We start from the raw sequence: 23,409 nt of genomic DNA, 5'->3' as shown, positions 1-23,409 counted from the left end.
AAACTACACTTGTGAACACTATAATCAATACTGAACTTTGATCCCTATTGTCCCTTGTATTTTGTTGTCAGATTTGTGTTGGTCAGGTACGAATATTTTGAATGAACAGATATGATTGTAAACTCTTATGAGTAGTGCAATTAAACAATTAAAACATTTAGAGTAAAACAAAATTATATTCACTACTGTAGACATTCATTTTAAATTGTTTAGGCCTGCAAATCATATATACGTAGGGATCCAGTTTCTATAGTCACCTTACTGACTCACTTATGAAAGGAGTTAATGTATTTTCAGTTATTATTCAAATTATTATATATTTATTCATTTTGCAGAGAACCACCAAGACAAATGTAGCTGAGGAATGTTTATTGATGTAATGTACACCTGAAATGATATTATTGCAAATAAGCTCTAGGTCAGCATTTCACATAGGCTTGTTCAAAGGCAATGACTGGTGTGTACACCACAATGTAAAAGGAAATGTACAGTGTTTGGAGGAAGGAAATGACAATGCTGATCTATTACAGGCTGCACTCTTGCAGCTTCTTGTCAGCCTGTTTCAGAGAGACCCAGGTGTTCAGCATGGACGCCCGAAGCCTGGCCCAGACCAAATGGTCATTTAGACCCAGGATCTGAGCTGCGAATTGAGCTGCAGCTTCAGGAGAAAGAACCGTGGAGCAGCTCAGACCTGGAAGAGTAAGAATGAGATACTTTTTAGCCTTGCATACAATATGGCAGCACAATACACTACTGTTAAAAAGTTTGGGGTCAGTAAGAATTTTTTTTAATAATTATTTGTATGCCAGTAAAGACAATTTACAATGTAACAAAATATTCTATTTAAAATAAATGCTATTCTTTTAAACTTTTTTTCCCATCAAATAATCCTTAAAAAACAAAGAATTGTGGTTTCCACTAAAATATTAAGCAAACATTGATAAGAAATCGGCATATCAGATTGATTTCTGAAGGATCATGAGATAATGCTGAAAATTCAGCTTTGATCACAGGAATAAATTATATTTTTAAAAGATATTAAAAACATTTATTTAAAATTGTTAGTGTTAGTTTTACAAGATTACTGTTTTTGCTGTATTTTGATAAAAAGAGAGACATTAAAGGCCCCGAAATTTTGAACGCTAGTGCCTGTCTGTTGTTGTGTCCACTCACCAATTACAAAACATATCTCGCATAAAGTGACGCATACAATAATTAATGACATTTAAATCTGTACCGCTAGGCATGCGAAGAGATGACCAGATGTCCTGAGCACCCCAGTCAGGGGTAATTGGGGGACAGTTAATAACCGGATACGCTGTGTTTCCTGACATCACGGGACCCAAGCCATTACTTCTGCCTGCCACTGCAACAAAAATGGTGGGAACTCCATCACCTGAGGAAAAAAACATTGATTAATTACATTAGTTATTATATTAAGCAAATACCTCACTATACTAAAGTGTTATAGTATATTGGGTTTGAAACATTAAAGGCACAATATGTAGTTTTCGCAATTAGAGGTAGCTTATACAAAACACAGGCGTAGCTTGATGACGCCTCGATTTGGTGGAATCATGGGAGTTGTCATCTTCACCTCTAGAGCCTAACAGTGGAAAATAATCCAATGGGACAGAAAACATATTCAAGGATGATCGAATGTATAACAGATTTATGAGCGTTACTGTATATGAAGCAGGGTGGAGCGGAACGAGACGCTGGAGCGATTGCTAATGAGAGACGAGCGACACACGGCTCGAGAGCAGAGCTTTTATTCTGTCAGACGAGCGCTTCAGCTTCTTCTGCTCGTCTGAGTGTGTGCGAACACAGCGCTGCTTTATCATTATGTTATAATGCTACTCTGTGCGTTCACTCGGCGCTACTATGAGACACTTGTTCACACTGCAGTGAGAGATGGATATTAGGCGGTAAAACATGGTCCTCTGTGCGGTAAATCAAGAACACCAGATTTAAACAATAAGACTAACTGTGTTGAGCTGGAGAACAATCATTAGTTTCTGTCCATCAATGATCCAAACAGTTGCTCTCCTGTCTAATAAAACACATCAGATATTAAAGCGGCTTCAGTGATTCCATGGTTTCTACAAAATAAAACAGGAAATCGAGGGTAACGCGGGTATGATGTTATTGACAGGCGTCCAAGCGGCAACCTCCCATAGACAGTAAAAGAAATGGACGGAGGGATCCCATTGCCTTCTACGGCTTTAAGTGATGTCAGTATAGGAGCACTCACTTCCTGATGGCTGAGCGAACTGCGCAGGCTAAGACTGAGCTTGACGACGTAGATGTGACGTGAGCCTCCTGTCTGACAGCTGTAGGTCTTCTAGTAGATGTGGAAAGTGAAAGCTGAATCACGTTGTTTAAATATTTTCTCCCGTTGTTTTTGGCTCACTATGGGCTTCTCCCCATTCTTCCCCCTTGACTTTATCAGACTTTATGTCTCCACGTCCCCCCGACTGTCTCATAGACAGTAGAAGATTGCCTGCGAGCGTCTCCTCAGGTCTATACGGCAATTTCTCAACTGTGCGACAGAGTCGCGTTGGTTATGACGCAATAGTTAGCCTATTTTTACAAAAACAGCTTCTACGGGGCGATAGTGTAAGATACAAGGTAACGGAGCCTTTTATGCATTGCCGTGTTTCTTTAGAAATAAACAATGGACAAATGGAGTCCTTAAACGCCTCAGATGTAAAGTTATTTACTGTCAAAGTGACTCAAAAATGAATGGGAGTCAATGGGATGCTAACAGCAGGTGATGGCTTGGTTAGCAATGGCAGCCCCTAGGGGTGGAACGCTTTCCGAGCGCTAGATTACCCCCTTGCAACCTCCCCCAGTTTCTCTTGAAGCCAATACAGAAGAGTTAAACTGCAATTCCTTGACTGGCCACTAGAGGCTCCAGAAGGAGCAGAATCTCATTGAGCCCCATGTTAAAATTCCCAACTTTAGAGCAGAAAAAACACATGTTTACAGCCTGGTACAAATTGTGGTTTTGGCCTATAAGGCTAATTTTGACCTTCATGACAACTGTGAGGTGGTGAATTTTTTATTTTTTATAACTCATTCGTTTACATTATATAAAGCTTTAAAGTTCTGCATAATTAAGGGCGTGGGCACTTTGAGTGGCAGGTGGATGGCCATTTATCCGCCGTCTATAGTCACTGCGTCACATAAGCTCCGCCCACGTCCCGCCGCTTTGCCTATTTTCTGTTATCCGGGCGTGACACGTTTGCAAGATGGCGACACCCAGCTCGTCTCTACTTTACGCTTTAGAGCGGCTAGTCGGAATCCTATGACTTCACGGACACTGCGTCCATTTTTTTTACAGTCTATGTAGGCGATGCACCGACGCAGTCCGTGTCCTGGTAAAAACCGCTGATTTCTCTGGATTTAAACATTCTTGGAAACATTTGGGATAATGTAAGTACACAAGTCAACTAAATATATAAAATTGTTCTAGTGGTTTTTGGATATTTAAATCCATAGATTACATATTGTGCCTTTACCCTTTGCAAATAGCCATTTAAAATAGTTTTTAATATACATTTTACATAATTTTGGTAATGAAAAAAGGGCATGCTTGTTCTGTTCTTGCTCTGTTTGCTCATACCCTCATATTCAGCTTTGATGCGGAGTGTCTCATCAGGGCCTTTATGGGCAGACGTGATTCTAAGGTGGCAGGGAATGCCATATGAACCACAAGCCTTGCGGATCTTCTCACAGTGAGCCACATCTGAGGTAGAGCCCATCAGAACGACTACCCTTCCTCTCGCCTGTGACTCCAGGAGCAACTACACACACACACACAAAATCAGATTCCCAGTACTCACTACAATTGTTTGCAAATGTTCAATTCAGTTAGAAACTAGATGAATGGAAAAATCCAGCATGTGTCACCAGAGAGAAATATGTCAGTTTTACCCTAGATATTTTGATTTAAAAAATGTCAACAAAATATCAAAAAGAAAACCTATTTGTAAATAAAGGTACCTTGACTCGCTCTGCGACCCACTCAAAGTTCCTCTTCACCATCTGCATGGCCTCAGGAGTGACTTCTTTCAGGTCCCGGTAAACCTGAACAGAGAACAGTGTTGATCTGACAGACACTGATCATGATCATCATAGCAGAAGGACATCTGCCTCACCGGATTAATACTGAACTCTTAGTGGCATCTAGTTTTACTCCAGTAAAGAAGTAACATAAATTAATGTCATGTCTGAGGTGAATAGTTTTAAAGACATATTTACCTGTTTGTCTTTCTGCTGGCTGCGATCTCCAGCTGGCCAGAGCCTCCATGAGTCGTTGTCAATCACATCAGCCAGCACAATCTCTTTAGTGGTCACATCCACACCGAATTCTATCTAAAATGACAGTTTATGGGAATTAAACCTCTACTGTAAGTAGCAATTACCACAATAATACAGAAATAATTAGGAGTTAAAGGCGTCATGAACTGAGAACTGAGCCTCAAGTCATCATACTATAAGAATATCCTGTGAGTTTCAGAGCTGAAAACTTCCATGTTAGTCCAAAAACAGAAAGATCGCCTCTGCAGAAGAAGATCAGTGCCTATTTCTTTATCGCAACTTTGGCCCGCGCACTGGAGCGTTAGTAAGATGACGAGGACAGAAGAGCGATAAAAGACTACTTTCAAGGTAATGTTCCAAAGGACGCCTTAAACACGTTAAGTAAAGTGGATTCTGATTGGTCGTCAATTTTTTTTTTTTATCGTTAAATATCTGGGGGAAAAATAAAATAATCGATCTAGGAGTGATTTCAACAGTAATGTTCTTTTGCCATTATAGTTGTAGTGTGGACTTCCCTATGACAGGTTTCTTACTTTCATATCCACCAGTGTGCAGTCCTGTGTGGCCCAAGCCTTCTCCAGGACTTCAAAAATGGCCACCGTGCTTTTGCTCATGATGTCCACCTCACAGCGCCCAATATTCAGACCTGCCAACTTAAAACCAGCCGCCAACAGCTGCTCTTCTGACCACTGGGGGTCATTATTGGCATCATCCTGAATGAAGAATAATGGAAGAAAACAGGTGATCAATAAGCGGATAAAATTTGCATGGCATGACGTTTAAATGTGATTGATGCAACTAAACAACAGAACCTCACCTTAAAGAACATTTCCATTTTTAAAGGAGTGAAGCGGTATCCCTCTTTGACCCCAGGGTTGCGTTTGAGGAAGGAGCCTGTGGCTATGCGTCTGCAGACCCACTCAATGGGTATCATCTCACATTGGGACGCCACAAACGCAGTCTCAGAATGCTCCCTGACAAATGCCGTCTTAAACCCTGAAAGAAAGGGGTACATTAACAATTCATATAATAATAATTTGTTCGATTTTTATAGCGCTTTTCAAGGCACTCAAAACACTTAATTACTGTGATATAAGTAATTATATTACTGTGTGCATCCTATTAGACTTGGCAAACTGATTGGACTAGTACATTAACAGTATTTTCAATGGGAGTACGGTGATATATTGACACAGACTATGCAGAGAAGAGACATGACTGACAAAAGACACATGCTTTCACACAGTGAAATTTGGACAGCAGACTTAATAGGCTAAACACAGCATGCATGTAATCGAGTATAACTAAAGGAAGCATGGCTGTCACAAGGCAGTCATTTCCCCGCAGTAAAACCTTAATCAAGAGCTGCACGTGGTATACACCAACTTCAATTCACTACAATTGCTGAGGTTGTGGGAACTATTTTAAAATTAAATGAGACCTCTGGCAACTCTGAATTCGGGGCTACCTCATGAACATCTACAACTAGATGAAACATAGAGAGCATGTGAATGTGGGCTTATACCAACATCATTTTGAATGAATATTGTAAGTGACAAATACATTAACCAGGTTACCTAGATGTTTTCCCTCATTTGTTTTCATTTAATCAAATCAATTGAAAGGAAATCTCACCAGCATCTTGTAAGAGTTTGAACACAGAGCTGGTGGTCTTGTTGGCAATGGCGGCTTTGCCCTCCATCTGATCCTTCCGAACCGCATTGCCCGCTGTGATCTGATCTTTAGACTGGACCAGAACATGACCCGACTCATCCACAAGCGCAAAGATCTGCTTGGTCTTACCCTCGTTCAGTTTTTGACCTAGTTTCAGTTCTACACATAAAAACCAAGGAAACAATACACATTAATTATGCGACTTCATCCTTCCCTCGGGTCATTTTGACCCGAAACAAATTTTTAAAAAGAAAAAAATTCAAATTGAGTGTTCATCGGAGTGGTCCAAGACCTCAGGTTTTTTGTCACACTTGAACCACGAATACACACAACAACATTTTTTTTTACTGGAGTTTATGTGCTCGGAATAAATCAATAAAAAAATAATTTAAATAATAGTAATGAATCATTTCCTTGCGGGTAAATTTGACCTCTTAGGAATTCATGGAATTTGAGGAATACATAGGAAAAACCTAAAACTTTACAAAAACAATTTTTTATAATGTCTATCTGAATGCATACTCTATATAATATCTGTAATCTGAATGCATACTAGATACCCCAAGAGCTGACTTTAGGACCCAGCGGAACGGCTCATTCGCTCCATATAGAACTATAAGGCCATCTAGTCATGAAATATCATGTTTTTTATCTTGTTTTTTCATACGAGAGTTGACAGAAACACCCAAACTAACCCAATGTGAGATATTTTGAGCTGGTTATTGCATTTATTAGAGTTATTTTTAATTTAAGTTTGATTTAAGAATATGCTTAAATTATATTAGTTTTTGATTAAAAATAAAATAAAAAAATCTAGTAATTTAAAAGTTAAATAAAATAAAGTATATTTTTTGAAATCCCCAAAAATAAAAAATTGCATTTTTTTTTAAACAATATAACAAAATGTGACGATATAAGTTATCCGGGTCAAAAGAAAGAAAAAGTTTTGGCCCACAAGGGAAGGATTTTTCCCCCCCTTCTATTTCATAAAAGCTATAATAATAATAATAATAATAATAATAATAATAATATAATATTCAAAATAAAAATAAACTATTAAACCAATTTAGTATTAAAATAACATTACAATTTGAAAATCATTTGTATGCCAGATCAAAATGAGTGTGATAAATGACATAAAGGAAGACATTTTGTCATGTGACAAGAAAACATTAAACAGAGCACACCTTTAGGCCCTAACAATATTTTTTTTTTAAAGGAATAAAAGAAACAAGAAAATCACATATCTGACCTTTTGATAAAAACTTGTGTTAAGGTGAAATGGACTAACCATAAGAAAACTTCTTGAGTATAATGACTCAAATTCATCATATTTTATTTATAAAAGGGTTTTAAAAAGTATTTTATTAAATAATTGTTTATTGATAGTTACACTAATGACATCTTAAATCATTAAAGAAAACATTGTTTAAAATCATCTACTTAAAACTAATTCCTATAGGATTATCCGGGAATTGTCTTATTACAATACCTAAATATCCCGTAGGATCATTTCTACAGGATTTTAATGGGATCCACACCCACACACACACACACACACACACACACAAATGTTACTCTAAAAAGTTAAGTTACCCTGAAAAGTAATCATTAATTATTAATTATAATAAAAAAGTAATAATAAAAATATCACAGGACAAAGTGAAAAACCATTACAATAAATCAATATCCAATAGGATTTTAAAAATGAGATCTTACAGGATAAACTGAAATTCCAATTAGATTTTTTGACGAGTAAAAAACAAAACAAAACAAAACAATAACTACATTGAGAACTTGACGCCCTCCCATTTCAAAATTTGAATGGGGTGAGCTCGAAATCACGACTTCAGAAGTGAGAATTATCAAATTTTCGATAGGTGAAGGCGGTATTATACTACCATATTTCCTCTAGTATTGTTACTTAAGTCGGCTTTATAACGTAGAACACAAAACAACTTATCAATATGTCTGCATGTAATCGACTGCGCAACTGCACACGTGAAAACATGGAGAACCCCAGAGAAATAATCAGGCACAATGAAACCAAACTCACCCGCTGTGTTCGACATTGTTGAGCTTCGTTTTTCCTGCAAAAAAAGAAGAAGATTAGAAATGATTCTGTGTCGCTGGGTTTAAGGCAACGGTTTTATAAACTACCTGGGCTTCAGATGAAGGCTGGTGTAAAGTGTGTCGAAGTGGAGCGAGACTGAACTCATTTATTTTCATGAGAGGAACGCGTTACGACACTCTGCCGATTCATAAAAACCAATCAGGGTACTGCCATCTTCACCACGTGGGCGAAAACTTGGAGACTGCATACTTCGAAAGACAAAAGATTTATCTATTGATGATTTTGTTGTTTAGGAGCAAACATTCGTCCTGATGCATCTTTGCAAACCACGCTGAAATTTAGCGCGTTACGCAAGACATTGAGCGCATGTTCCGACTTTGAACAATTTATTGATTTGACAAAACTTGCTTTGCTTTGAAAAACTTTTCCCTTTGCTCTAACTTGGACTTTCAATCTAGTGTTTTTGTGCATTTGTGCATTGCACCTCCTCTCTGCCGCATGTTCCGCTGTGTGAGGAAACACGTGCTCTGAGAGACTCCATCACTAACGTTAACGTAACAGACCCCGCCAGCCCCGCTCCGCTCCGCTCCGGTCAGAGAGAGCGGGACATGGAGTTTGAGGAGTCGGGCATCGGAGAGGAGTGCGGGGTGTTCGGCTGCGTGGCGGCGGGGGAATGGCCAACGCAACTGGAGGTCGGGCAGATTTTGACACTTGGACTTGTTGCGTTACAGCACAGGTAAGTTAAGTGTGCTGCTGTTGATTAGCGGCTCCCTGTTCATGTGGGTTTATTCACTTTTACTACAGGACAACAATTGTAAGATCATTCCTGCTGAAAATATATGACATAATCTCTGTATAATCTCAAAATAATGATATATCTCTCAAACTGGCCAGGCTGTTGCATTTAAAAGATGGGGTTAGGGTGGATGGAAAGCCACCTTAAACCTTAAACCAGCTAAGACCAGGAAATCATCTTAGATAAATAAAATAAAGCATATAGGATAATAAATTATCCATTATGCATGAATCTGCCTGTGGTTCCCAGGTGGAAAACACTGAATGAAAATAACCCTTTTGTTTCATATATTATACAAACTAATAATCTAGTACTCTGTCATTCAGATGCTTAATTTACATATGAAAAGGCACAAAGCTGTCATTGGAGCAATGGTACAAAAGTGAAAAGATACTTTATTTACCCCTTAAAGGTACATATTAGTACTTTAACCTCTTAACTGTCTCCTTATTACTACTTTAACCCCTTAACTGTCACCATATTACTTCTTTAACCCATTAACTGCTCTTTTTTTGAGAATAGATGTGAAAATGTGTTAAATTGACTGTAAATTAAATGTACAAAATATTTGATATGAAATGCATATTTTACTAAATAATTTTTACCATGTAATTTAATATAAACATCAAAGCAATATGTCTAACCAAGTTGTGTTCCAGAGATTTTGTTTTGGTGCTTCACCAAAAAAGGCCATCGGGGGTGTCACCCACATTCCTTGCATTCTCCTGTAACAAATTAAAGCTTGACTGTGTGATATTTCCCCCCATCTAGCGGTGTAAAGGTATATGACCATCCAGTGAATAATAGTTTCTGTTCCTCTCAGTTCTGATTTCGTTTTAACTCCTACGGTGGCCGATTTAGTCCAAGATTAACATGGCAACCCCCCTCTTCACATTCGACACGGTGCCATCGAGTGTTAAAACGTGAAAGGCTAAGCTTAAATTTACGGGTATGTCCCTCTTTGGCTACTGTACTTTGAAGATGGGGGGGGGGGCAACATGGCGACCGGCATTCGAACCCCTCACCCGTATGTATTTTCAATGGCATATTATAAACTTACGAGAATACTTTATTACTTGAAAGAAGTAAATATACATTAATGAGCACATATATTTTTGAAAGAACTAAGTGTTTTTAGCTAAGAATAAACTAAAAAAGTTACACAGTGTAGCTTTAATAACTTTCAGTCACTTCTATCACAAAACAGTAGCCAAATATGGACCTTTTGTCAAGATTAGAAAAGGTTTTGATTATAAAGTAGTTAAAATAGATTTTGTAATAGAATTTAGAGTATCGTTTCCATGGTAACAACATCTAATTTCCAGACGGTTTCAAAAAGACGAATTTTGAGTTTGTAAGCTTTCTAATGATACCTAATTTGATTACTAAAATATGTGATGTGAAAAAGGCGATAAATTAAGACAATGTCAAGCTACCTTTTAGCTTTTGTAACTTAGGGTTGTGTCACAGTGACAGCTTTGTGCCTTTTTCTGAGAGTATAGGTGCAACTTTTGCAATTGCCTGGTTTTATTTTCTTACTGATATAGTGTTTTATAAATGCTTGCTGATATAGCTCTTAGTCAACAGCGATTTGCAATACCCTGCACCTATGCAATAGAATCAGATCAATAGACCTCCATTGTCCCGCGTCTCACCGATGGTTCGGGTGTGATTTCATTGGATGCCATTGAACACACAGAGGTTATCTCCATGATCGGAATGTATTGATCCTCCTCTTCTTTGCATTGGAAGTCTATATTCTCCGACCAGTCTGTGCTGCTTTCTCCATCATCAGTGCTCTGATGAAACTGTTTACAAAGCGAACGTTCCCCTAAAACACACATAAGATATTGTTAACACTGTTAAATGGGTCAAAGAACGGGCTTGTTGACTGACATTTTTGTAATGGGATACTTTTGTCAAAGGAACTAATAATACTGACAAATTTCATAATGAATAGATTTCTATTTTTTATTTATAATATTATTTTATAATTTATTTATATTAATGACTCTTGGTTCCATCCTGATTTCCTTGTGCAACTATTTTATTTCGTCAGGATATGCTTTCAATCTATCCTTATCAGGGTGTTTTTATTCCAATCTTGATTTTATTAGTCAAACTGAAGTCACAAGATTGACTCACACCTAAATCATGCACGCAACTTTGAGAATGTCCATGCAATGAGGAGAATATAATGAAAAACCTTCATCTGTAGCTTTCCTCTTTCTCCCTTTGGTAGCCGGCACATGCTCTTCTCTTGTGGACGATGGGTCCCTGCTGTCTACATATATTCACACATATTGAGAGAATGTAAATGAAAGTAACATTATGTGTGGTATAATTCAGTGGTTCTCAACCGGTGTGCTAGGGTCTCTCTAACAGCAGATAAAGACAACTTTGTGTGTTTAAGATGGCAAAAAAAGAGACTTATCTGTTAAAATGAGGCAAATGCTTCCCATATAATTCACTGTTGACATTGAAGGCTTTGTGTTTGATCAAACTGCGTCAAACACAAAGCCCTTGGTACAAATTTATGTGGTAGAAAATGCACCAAATGCCAACATGAACAGATGGCGTCATACTCAAACATGCCCTTGTTTAAAAAAAATAATTAACAAAACTTTGCCAGGTAAGATAACATTTTACTCAGACTACATTCAATGTGGGTTCAGGAAGGACATTTATTTTCCTTTTATACGATATACCCATTTGGTCGTGCTTATGGTTGCTTAATGTCAAATCTGATGCAAAACAACCAGTTGAGAACCACTGGGATAATTTGTTTTTAATACCTGGGATCCTTCTGTAATTATGACTGTCATCATACATAACAGCAGCGATGGAGTCAGATGAGAGATGCTGTTCATATTCTATCGAAGGGCTGCCAGTTGACCTTACTACTGTGGAGTTCATTTCAGGTATCCCATATTCAACATTTGACACTTCCTCTGGTCTTGTTAAAATGCCTTCGGTGTCAGTCTGGTTCTGGAAGACTCTTGCAGAAATGGCAGGAGATCTCAATGTGGTCTCGTCTATGGGTGGCTGGTCATATCTGCCTGCAACAATGCCATTGTCCTCGTGTGTAAGTCCACCCATGGAGTGCTCCTCAAATGCTGGCGGCGTAAACATCCTAGAGTTCCTCAGTAAATTATTAGTGTCGGAAAACTCTGCGTAATTCAGTCGACTTCTAGGAGGCTTGGACAAAAGGGAATCCAGCTGTTCGTAAAACCTCATGACACGGCGAGGGTCTCCGATGTCGGCTTTTCCTCTCTGCAGAGAACGGTAGAGGTATTTCAGGTTTTTGTATTTAGTGCGACACTGTTTCCAGTCCCTTTCCACACCCTGCTGAAGAAGCCTGCGTGAAATCTGCACAAATATGTCTTTGTTTCTGGTTGAACCCTGTAGCTGTCGCTGAATCCCTTCTTCGGCCCAGATTTGAAGCAGTGCGGCCACTTCTTCTTCGCTCCAGTTTCTGCCCGAATCGTGCACTGTGATTACGTTCATCTCATTTACCGATCCTGCTGTTGTTGTCGCTGAAAAAGAAATGAGAGGTTTTTAAGAAATTTGAAACAACATTTAGCATTGTTTTTTTGTTCAGAAACTCACCTGTGTCTCTTGTCATCAGTGGATGAGTGGCAGCGTTCATTATTGTTTGCATCTCTGCCAGACTTTCATCTGATAGAAGGCGTAAAGATGGAAAAAGTCAACTATTTTGGAACTATTTTGTTGCAATTAATACTACAAATTAAAATCTTACCATCATCAATCTTGATAACCTGCTCTTCAACAGGCTCACGCCTCATAGCCAACTGGTCCCTGTCTGGTATGTTCCGTGGAGACTCGTCCTCCTCAAATGTACCCTCAATGTTTTTGCCCTGCATTATAGCATCAAGCTCATTGAAGAACCTTATTGGCCGGCCTTGACTCTTGCTGACTTTGTAGTCATACTTCATGTTCTTGTATTTAGTGCGGCACTGTCTCCAGTCACGCACCACGCCGTGTTGGCGCTCCAGCCGACGTGCCATCTCCTGGAAAATGGCCTTGTTTCTGTGGGAGCGTTGGAGCTGCTTGTGAACCTCCTTGTCGGACCAAACAGTTAGGAGAGCCCGAACCTCCTTGTCAGACCAGTGTCTACCTCCTTCCAGTCCTAGAAGTTAATCGGTTCTCACTTAACAACAGGGTTGTCAATATTAGGGCAGAGGAATATTTAGTATAAACAAATGGAGCTGAATAAGCCACCAGGTGGGCTTTTTAATAAATTAGCTAATGGGTTTCAGATTAAAGGTTTTACAGCAATCATTCTCAAACTATTTGCTTCCAAGCCCCCCCATTGTCCACAATTATATTTGGTTCCATGAATTCTCCAGTTGTAACCTTAACCCTTTTACTGGATAAGTGTTTTTAAAAGTACTTTAAAAAGTACTAAAAAGTGTTTAGTAAAATTACTCAGTATTATTATTTCTACCCAATTAAACCTGACATGGCTAGAAAAATACACATTCGTTTTAAAAATAGAGTTGGCAAAAGTAGTTTTTATTACTTTTATTACATTATGATTTTATTCATTTATGACTTTTCTGGGTCTGGAAATAACACTTTTAGGCTACTTACTATCCAGGTAGCATTGTCAAAAGTATTGACTTTTGTACCAAGTAGGTACTGAAAAATGTGAGGACACCAGCGTTTCCCAGACAGCAACATTGTGTCGCCCAGATTTGGCCCACATCTGGTACATGTGGATTCCATGCATACCAGATGTGGGCGGGATCAGGGCGACAATATGTTGCTATCTGGGTTCTAGCATTTTGAGCACTGTTAAACGGATTCATAAACGCCTTTGATTAGTCATTGTGTTCACACACTCGACATATATGTTTCTGATTGACTATTGTGTTCACATGCTCAACATATATGTTTCTGATCGGCCATTGTGTTCACACACTCGACATATATGTTTCTGATTGACTATTGTGTTCACATGCTGAACATATATGTTTCTGATTGGCCATTGTGTTCACACACTCGACATATATGTTTCTGATTGGCCATTGTGTTCACATGCTCAACATATATGTTTCTGATTGGCCATTGTGTTCACACACTCGACATATATGTTTCTGATTGGCCATTGTGTTCACACACTCGACATATATGTTTCTGATTGGCCATTGTGTTCACATGCTCAACATATATGTTTCTGATTGGCCATTGTATTCGCATGTTCAACATATATGTATCTGATTATTGTAGTCAATCACAGACATGTAAGTTGAATTAGGTGTTTAAGAATCTGTTTAACAGTACTCAAAATGCTTGAGGGAAAATGCTGGTATCGTCACATTTTTAGATTTCAGTACTGACTTGGTACCAAAGTCGGTACTTTTGATAACACCATATCCAGGTTTTTTAAGGCAGTGTGAACCTGTGGGTTTTTCAAAGAAATTGTAGAGATGGATTAAAATAAGTATATATTTATTTATGTATTAGTTGCGTTGGCTTATTGTAATGTTTGTTTTTGTCTTATTTATTATATATATATAGGCCCCCTTAGTTGTGAACCCCTTTTTACTTTTTTTTCCTCACATTTCCACTTTTTTTGTGTTGTTTAATGCATTTAATTATTTTATTTAATTGTATATTTATTTATATATTATTTACTTTAACTATACAAGCTATATATATATATATATATATAAAATAAATTGTTGCTCGAGTGTTTCCGGCAAAAATATTGTAGTTTCAGGATTTTAGTTTTGTCATTGTGTGAGAATTACCTTCCTGAAGACCCGGCATTGAAGCAGGCTCCTCTCTTCTGGCAGCAGTCGGCTCTTCATCTGCCACATGAGGCCTTTGGGTCAGCGGCCTGCTATCTGCAGAAGAGCGTTTGTAGACCGTCTGCGTAGGCCTCCAGTCTGGAAGAGCCATGCTCCTACTCTGGGCCTTGCATTCAAGCCAGTCTCTACACACCCCAAGCTCTCTCAGACGGCTTGAGATGGCCTCATACTTGGCCCTGCTCTCTTCCTCTTCCCAGGCTTGTCTCTCCCTCCACACCGAAAGTAGAGCTTTCACTTCCTCACCTCTCCAGTGTCCAGCTGTGTCCCTCTGCCTCTTGTCCTCCCCAGATTGCCTTTGTTGGTCTGTTTCAGGCTCCATGTTTCTAAGCTTGCCTAGAAATGGCTTCTGTTTGTCCGCCTCTGCCTTTATCCTCTCTGCTCCCCCTCCCTGTTGACTTTAAGCTCAGTGTCCAAGGCAACCAGACGACTGAGCCAGTTAGGAACGGCCACGTGACGGAGAACAGCCTCATGACTGGCTTAAGCTGTGTGTGGCGGGGGAGGGCCGGGGAGGAAATGTGAGAAGTGGCTTGGCGAATGAGCTGCACTTGCTGTGTCGATCTTCCTCAATAAGACACGTGGAAAAGGCTCAGAGGCGTTTGGCTGCACGTCTGTTTTGAATGTCTTTTGTGGTTATTCAGTCACGTCTTTTAGGATAAACTGTCTATGCTTTCCTGTCATGCTTTCAGTCTCTCTTTCTCTCTCCCTCTCTCTCTCTCTCATTCCCCCTCCCCCTCCCCTCCCCCTCTTTCTCATTCTCTGGCTAACCGTTTCACATAAACCAGTTTGATCTGCTTTAGTCGCAGTCATTCAATCATAAAAACAGATTTGGCTTGATTTTTTTGAGTTTGTTGGGGTAAAAATAGTGTGAGAAAGGGAAGAATGGGAGGGACACATTCTCCAGACTCGGGTCTTGCAAAGACATGTTTTCTAATGCTTCACTGCATGCAATATCACTTCAACAAACACCATTGGTTTCTCACTATATCTACACCTTCTTTAAATTAAAGTAAATGTCCTTATTTAAAAATGTTAGCACAAATATCTAGTACTTTTACATGTTCACATGAGATGAAGACACTCGGAAGCCTAATAAAAGTGTTAATTTCACCTGGAGGTGGAACGACTCCTGTTGCGATCACATGACTAGTCACATCTCATTTTACTTCGGTTAAATATCTATCATCCAACACTTTCACTTAATGACAAAATGAATCATAATTATAAGTGGGCTCCTCTTATAATGTCGTTATCGGTAACTGAACTTTTTTTGTGGTGCCTAATCCACACCTCTAGGTGTCAGTATACACTACCGGTCAAAAGTTTGGGGTTGGTTAACTTTTATTTTACAGTGTCCTTGTTACACACTTTACATGTAGTTACTATAGTAATAGCCAAACCTCAACCTTAATTATATAGTAAGTTCATGTAGTTAACTACTCTTTCTTGGTTCTTAACTGTATAATTACACTGTAACAAGGACACCCTAAAATAGTGTAACCATTTTGGGTATGAAATACATTTTTATTTGAATTAAATTGATTTTTCTAAACAAATTAGCAGATATTTGTTCTTGTTTTAATCATAAAATCACTTTTACAAGATCACAAAATGTATGTAATTTTGCTTCTCAAGTATATGTATCTTGATTTAAGAATCTTTAAGATTTTAGTCACTGGAAAACAAGACAAAAATACTGTAAAAGAACATCACTTTTTTTGTAGTGTGATCAGAAGGTCCAGTAAAAGTTATTTCCATATTCTAATGTTTGGGAGTAGATCGTTCGACAGCTATTTTTTTATATTATTAGCTTTTTTTTTGTAAAATGTAATAAAAAAGCAATGGAGATCTGGTGGAATTTGTACATTCAAACTTTAAAGTGTTGCTAATGCAACTCATTGTGTGCTTCCTAGACATTTACAGTTAGACATTTTAACACATTGACTTATGTTCCCTTCAATTTATTCCTTACTATTTTCTTTTCTTAAAAAGGTCTTAAATTTAAAACCATAAAACCTGCAGAAACCCTGAAAATGTTTTTTTTACTTCCTGTGATGTCCAAACTGAATTTTCAGCATCATTACTTCAGTGTCACATGATGCTTCATTCTAATATGCTGATTGGATGCTCAAGAAACATTAGAAAGAAACATTCTCTTTATTATCAATGTTGAAAACAGTTGTGCTGATTAATATATTTGTGGAGGAAACACTTTCACATTTCAATTGAAGAGTATTTATTTTATATATAAATATTTTGTAAAATAAATGCTGTACTGTATATTTTGATTATCTAAATATGTCCTTGCTGTGTAAGACAATGGCGAGACCTGCATCATTTATTGAAATTAACTGAATATCCTTTGTTAAACAGGGGTCAGGAGAGTGCTGGTATTGCCACGAGTACTGGAACAAACCCACCGACATACACCACCCTGAAGGTAGTGTATTAATAACACAGCCTTTCAGTGTGTACAACATCTACTTCTCACTCAAAACATGATTTGTTTCTCTCCCATGGGCAAACACATTTCAACATACAGCAGTGAATGCGAGATTAGACATGCCTGACATAATTGCTCTCTCTCTCTCTCTCTCTCTCTCTCTCTCTCTCTCTCTCTCTCTCTCTCTCTCTCTCTCTCTCTCTCTCACAGGGCATGGGTTTAGTGAATACAGCTTTTAAACCAGAGGATTTGCAGAAATTGCGCAATGTTAACCTAGGCATCGGACACACGCGTTACTCCACCACAGGCATCTCAGAGCTGCAGAATTGCCAGCCTTTTGTGGTAGACACGCTGCATGGCAAGATTGCAGTGGCACACAATGGAGAACTGGTCAATGCCTCTGCACTGCGCAAGAAGGTGGGATTTGATGTCACACTAGACTTTGAGCACTTGGGAATTCTTAGGACACTGCAATGTGGTCGCAGCTTCTTTTGTAAAAATACTATTCAACAATTTAAAGTTTAGTTTCTTTTAATTCAGCTAAGAGGTCACAGCGTGACATATCAGGGCAGTTCATCAAACGTTGCATGAGCTTGTGTTTCACATGCGTATGAATGGAAGCCAATGGAACCAAAAGTGTAGCGTGTTCGTCCCTTTAGGGATACGATTTCAGTGGAAGGGTTATTTTTTTTTCTTTTCTATTTGATATGAAGAGATATATATATATAATTGTGTGTTTTAGGTTATGCGCCATGGTGTTGGTCTCTCCACCAGCTCAGACAGTGAACTTATCACCCAGCTCCTTGCTTTGACTCCACCTATGGAGGAGCTTGACTCTCCTGATTGGGTGGCTCGGTAAGTTATGCATGTCCATCACGGCAACATCTGATTGGATCATTGTTGGTTAAACCCTGTCAGTAAGCGCGTTTCCATTACCCTTCAAATTGCGCAAATTGAAATTGCGAATTGAAAATACGCCCAATGGAAACGCGGCAATTTCGCAAAAACTCCGATATATCGCAAAAAAGTTTTTACGCTCTCATGAGGTGGTTTTTCAGGCGATTCGAAAAAGGACATTTTCGCAAAACTGCAATGGAAACGTTTTTTTCGCATTTACATGTCACCTGTTGCGGTGACGCATTGCTGCAACATAGGGCCTATATATTATATTTTCCACTCAATTGTGTCGTAATAACAAGATAATGTAGTTAACAGGACATATATTTTCTCCTAATAAGGACTACAGGCTATATATACTGTAATTAGGACATATATTCAAGAAATGTATTAAAGCAGAAAGAGTCAGCCTGTATTTTCAGCCTTACTCAAAGGCAGAGGAAACTGGCCAGTTACGCACGTCAATCCATTCCAGACGATCTTAGTTTGCTTCTTATCTAATAAACAGGCATTTAATTGATGAAACATCGATCAAAATAAAAATACAATTTATACAAAACTAAATGTATTTTTTAAGAAAGACTTTCTAGAAAATAAAACTCGAAGTGATCAAAATCATGTGACTCTCCAGGTCTCAAACATATTGCGATTCTTACTCATGCTGCTCACTTTTCATAACCAACATATACATTAAAATAATAATATTACAGGCTAATGTTTAGGCCTAAACGCAGCCTATTTAGTTTCGTAGTTAGGCTGTTTTCTTTAACCCACGGCCGATAAAAGCGCCGACGTTCTCAGTTTTCCTTCTTCCTTTAAGAGAGATGAAACAATTTACAATACTCTTGTCATTTTTAGCTCTACAGATGAGTTCAAGACATAATTATATACTATAAACTGTCTATTTTTATTTGTGGACTCGGGGAACTAATTATTTTGCATGCACTCACTCCAAACGCGGTCTCCATTTCAAAAAAATTATTTTGTTTATTAAATGCCAATTTTTTCTTTTCCAAAGCATTTCTAAATTCAGTTCAAATGCCAATCAAACCAAATATCTAGCCAAAATAACGAAAGTGGTGAAAATAAAAATAAAACATTTGAGTTAACATGCAAATTCAAACATTTCGCTCTTCTCTATATGCGTCAACCTGCCGCGCTTAAAAGGCGATAATTCTTTACAGATGATGGTTCGGTTTGGAGAGAAGACGAGATGGAGTTCTTTATTAAACTCATAAAAGACAATATAGGATTACAGTAATACTGGATTCTAAACACAGAAATGCTACATTATCATGAAGACCTTGAAGCAGATCTGACACACACACACACACACACACACACACACACCTCATATCCGTGCCGCTTAAGTAACCTAAGGGGCTTTCCTTGCCATTAATGCTTGGATAACACATATGTCTCCTTCCAATAAAAATAATGGCTAGTGTGATGGATGGGATATACAAACCTACCAAGTGCCATCATTTTGGACTGACCTATCGCGAGAGGAAAGTAATATGTTTTAGTCGCATAACTGCAGCTATGGAAACGCTGTCATTTCGCAACAGTTTTTTATCGACATTTAAGAAATATCGCAAAAGTTTTTCGCAAATCTGCAATGGAAACGCAGCTATTGTTACTGATGGCAAAATTATGGCTAGTTTCCACCAAGCGGTATGGTATGGTACAGTACGGCACTCAATTATTTCCGTTTAGATTGTCAGAAATTGTGTCTTTTGGGACCCTCCGTTGGAGTAACTGGCACAGTAGTTCAGTACCTAAAGCTGGGGGTACACTGCGATTTTTGCTATCGTATGAGCTCGCATTTGTTTCTCACAGGAAAAATTGTGTGGACATCGTGGATGCTCGTATGGTCGCGGCTCGCAGCATATCAGAGGAATTACGAGACGAGACAAACACGTTACAAGCACCTCCTGACCTTGCGATAACATGTCAGAAAAATTCGGGGAATCAACCCAATTTTCACCAGCCTAAAGCTGTCCCCTATTGCCAAATCATGCACAAAAACCTTACATAGGCTAGATTTATGTGTATCATCAGGCTATAGCTCAGTGGCTGCAACCATACAGCGTGCACACACTCAGACACGCATATATACTCACTCCTCTGTTTAGCATGAAAGCTTGTGTGGTTGCGATACAGTCGTGCCGTTTACCAGCTGCTTTGATGCGATTATCAAGTTAACCGCCTCATAGCGTGCGCAATATCTCATGACCTCCTGAGTGTCTGAATTTGCACAGTGCACGCCTGTACACTGAGACCGCCTGTATTCAGAGAAGTAAGAACATGATCTGCTGTACGTCCTCAATTGTTGTTTACTGTTTCGCTTTCTTCTTCACGTGAGAATGGTGTTAATCTATATTTTCCAGCAAACGCCACGCCTATCAAGTAAGGGTACTGATGGCGGTGGAAACGCAAGCTGTATTAGGGTTTACTGTCCCGAATCGTACTGTACCGTGACGCTCGGTGGAAACGAGCGGTAACGTCCTCTTCTGTTGACCTTTTATGCATTTTTATGTTTGTTTGTTTTTGTCAGTATAAAGAACCTGATGACGGAGACACCGACGTCATACTCTCTGCTAGTGATGTATAAAGATGTGATCTATGCTGTGAGAGACCCCTATGGAAACAGGCCTCTTTCTATCGGACGACTGGTGCCCATATCCAGACTGCACAGTTTAGGTGTGTGCAGCCCCACATGAGTATTTCAGCAGTGAGGGGCAGGGGTTGAGGAGAAGAGGTATCTGCATCTGCTCTGAGTTTGGGTCGCTTCCCATCTTCCCACACATGGACTGAGAAGAGCTTATATACCGGCTGTTGTTAAAGGCTCTCTTTGAGGGCCATTCATATTAGTACTATAATTTCACAGTTTTACTGTAAAATAAAATATGTAAAATATCCAAAAACCACTAGAACATTGTTATATATTTTGTTAACTTGAGCACTTACATCATCCCAAATGTTTACAAGAATGTTTAAATCCAGAGAAATAAGCGATTTTAACCAGGACACGGACCGTTCAGTGACATCATACCCGCGTTACCCTCGATTTCCAATTTTGGTTTTATTTTGTAGAAACCATGGAAACACCAAAGTCGCTTTAATATCTGATGTGTTTTATTAGACAGGAGAGCAACTGTTTGGATCATTGATGGACAGAAACTAATGATTGTTCTCCAGCTCAACACAGTTAGTCTTATTGTTTAAATCTGGTGTTCTTGATTTACCGCACAGAGTACCATGTTTTACCGCCTAATATTGAGTGTGTCAGTGTAGCGCTGAGTGAACGCACAGAGTAGCTTTATAATAACTCAACATGAAGAATGAAGAAAATTCTGCAGCTCTACAAAAAAAGCTTTCGATTTTCACCAGAAAAATCGCAACTAGATGTTTTCCCCAAATCAGTCAGCCCTAGAAGACCCTATGGGTATAAAAGGACAGCTTTTATATTATAGTCTTAGTATATAATAGATCTACACACTCGACTAGAACAGGTCAAACTTGCTGCAATGGTAATTAACTTATGAAGCCAACATGAACACATTCAAACAGATGCAAAGGGCAGATTATATTTTGTCTGAATAAATTTTATTTTGGTGTGACTGACTGAGCTGTCAAATGATCAGTTAGTATGCAAAATTGAATGTTTTATTTTTATGTGACTTTTGGTGTCTGATTGTAAGAAGTATATATTTATAACTTGGCATGTCACTGGCTGCAATATGAAGGCTGCATGTGGCCTGATAAACTCGTTTTTATTTTCTTTAGGTGGTGGAGAAACAGACACAGAAGGCTGGGTGGTCTCATCTGAGTCCTGTAGCTTTCAGTCCATTGGAGCAAAGTATGTTCACATCGTTGTTTGATTTAATTTCTGCAAGATTTTTTTTAAACCTTTTTGGCTTTTGATGATCTGAGGAGTTTCCATCCCTAAGCCCACATAGCTACTGTGTTTCATCAGTTTGATTGACTGTGTACGGGTTTTCATTGTTCTGTTGTCAGGTATTATCGTGAAGTACAGCCGGGAGAGATTGTCCAGATATCTAAAAATGGATTAAAGAGTCTGAGTGTTGTCCCACGGCCAGAAGGAGACCTTCCTGCCTTCTGCATATTTGAGTATGTTTACTTTGCAAGGCCAGACTCCATATTTGAAGGCAAGTTCATAATGCTTATAATAATTTTTATGTTTTGATAGGAAGGATTGAGATATGATGTAAATATAGATGTAGTATATAAACTACTGTTGAAAAGTTTGGGTCCGGTAAGAATTTTTTTTTTTATTATTATTATTTTGGAAAGAAATTAATACTTTTATTCAGCAAGGACGAATTAAAGAGCAAGTTCATTTGAATTTCAACCAGCAATGTATTGCAATGTTGGAAGTACATGTAAATGAGCAATATGTAGTCATTCTCCAGGTTACGGCACCCAGATCTCCTGGTTTATTTGTCAGCTAAAGTCCACCATATGCTTTTGTTAAAACTAAAGACCATACTTGTGCATTTTTGTAATCTCGCTCACAGACAGTTGGATTGAGCACAGTGCATTATGGGTGTTGAAGTTTTTTTTATCAAATAAATGTAGCCTTGGTGAGCATGAGATTTATTTAAAAAACATTCAAAAAGATCTTAACTTCTCCAAACATTTGAACAGTAGTATATATTGTACTAGGTGAAATAAGCCCTTTTTTGGTGTCACAGGTCAGATGGTGTATACAGTGAGGCAGCGCAGTGGACGGCAGTTGGCCATTGAGGCGCCCACTGATGCTGATGTCGTCAGCACTGTTCCAGAATCAGCCACACCCGCAGCATTAGGATATGCACAGCAAGTGAGTAATGAGGACACAACATCTGTTTTAATTTAAAGGGGTCATGAACTGCATTGCTTTATTGTTTTATAATATTTCCTGTGGTGGTGTTAGTATGATTAATAATTTTAGTATGATTTTTACATCTAAAATGGTCATAATTTTTTTTAATAAAAGGCATTTTTCCTACCCTGATTTGAACGCTCTGTTTGAAGGGGCGTGTCTGCTGTGAGACTTCAGTTTAAACGCCCACTGCTGCCATTGGCTGACGTCTTTGCAAATTAAATGGCTAGTATTACATGTTTAACTCTTTCGAAAACTTTTAGCACGTTTTTAATATTACAGCTCTTAAGGCTAACATTTTGAAAGTGTTGATTATAACATATTCAGATCGTGAACGGTTGCAGTGAAGATCGTTGTAGCTAATCACAGACACATGTTGAGCTCATGAATGCTGTGATCTCGTCATTACAACTCGATTTCTGCTCACTAATGAATGCTTTCCTCATAACTAACAGTGCAAACACAATGGAAATAAGA

At 38.5% G+C, this 23,409-nt stretch overlaps 2 protein-coding genes across 3 annotated transcripts in view; one reads left to right on the top strand and one right to left on the bottom strand.

The window, feature by feature from the left end:
- Positions 1-354: 354 nt before the first annotated feature.
- paics (phosphoribosylaminoimidazole carboxylase, phosphoribosylaminoimidazole succinocarboxamide synthetase) lies at positions 355-15,134 on the bottom strand. Of its 2 annotated transcripts, XM_067416857.1 has the most exons (15): positions 14,648-15,134; positions 12,631-13,020; positions 12,480-12,548; positions 11,666-12,406; positions 11,077-11,154; positions 10,526-10,701; positions 8,057-8,090; positions 5,962-6,159; positions 5,144-5,322; positions 4,860-5,039; positions 4,267-4,380; positions 4,009-4,092; positions 3,629-3,809; positions 1,238-1,396; positions 355-691 (listed from the first exon to the last, which is right to left on the bottom strand). In XM_067416857.1, the coding sequence occupies exons 1-15, from the start codon at positions 15,024-15,026 to the stop codon at positions 525-527; spliced, it is 3,129 nt and encodes a 1,042-aa protein (XP_067272958.1). In that variant the 5' UTR covers positions 15,027-15,134; the 3' UTR covers positions 355-524. The 2 variants fall into 2 exon arrangements, with proteins under 2 accessions (XP_067272958.1, XP_067272959.1); XM_067416858.1 differs by lacking the exons at positions 10,526-10,701; positions 11,077-11,154; positions 11,666-12,406; ... (1 more) ...; positions 12,631-13,020; positions 14,648-15,134 and adding an exon at positions 8,161-8,260.
- Positions 8,674-23,409, top strand: part of ppat (phosphoribosyl pyrophosphate amidotransferase) — a 16,700-nt gene continuing 1,964 nt past the window's right edge. The window contains exons 1-8 of the mRNA XM_067416861.1: positions 8,674-8,810; positions 17,078-17,144; positions 17,358-17,564; positions 17,890-18,002; positions 20,602-20,747; positions 21,834-21,906; positions 22,065-22,216; positions 22,763-22,890. Coding sequence (XP_067272962.1) covers positions 8,683-8,810; positions 17,078-17,144; positions 17,358-17,564; positions 17,890-18,002; positions 20,602-20,747; positions 21,834-21,906; positions 22,065-22,216; positions 22,763-22,890 — 1,014 coding nt within the window. The 5' untranslated portion in view covers positions 8,674-8,682. The remainder of the gene's footprint in view (positions 8,811-17,077; positions 17,145-17,357; positions 17,565-17,889; positions 18,003-20,601; positions 20,748-21,833; positions 21,907-22,064; positions 22,217-22,762; positions 22,891-23,409) is intronic.

The sequence above is a fragment of the Pseudorasbora parva genome, chromosome 15 (assembly GCF_024679245.1).
Source record: "Pseudorasbora parva isolate DD20220531a chromosome 15, ASM2467924v1, whole genome shotgun sequence".
Classification (NCBI taxonomy): Eukaryota; Metazoa; Chordata; class Actinopteri; order Cypriniformes; family Gobionidae; genus Pseudorasbora; species Pseudorasbora parva.
This window is presented reverse-complemented; position numbering and strand designations above follow the sequence as displayed.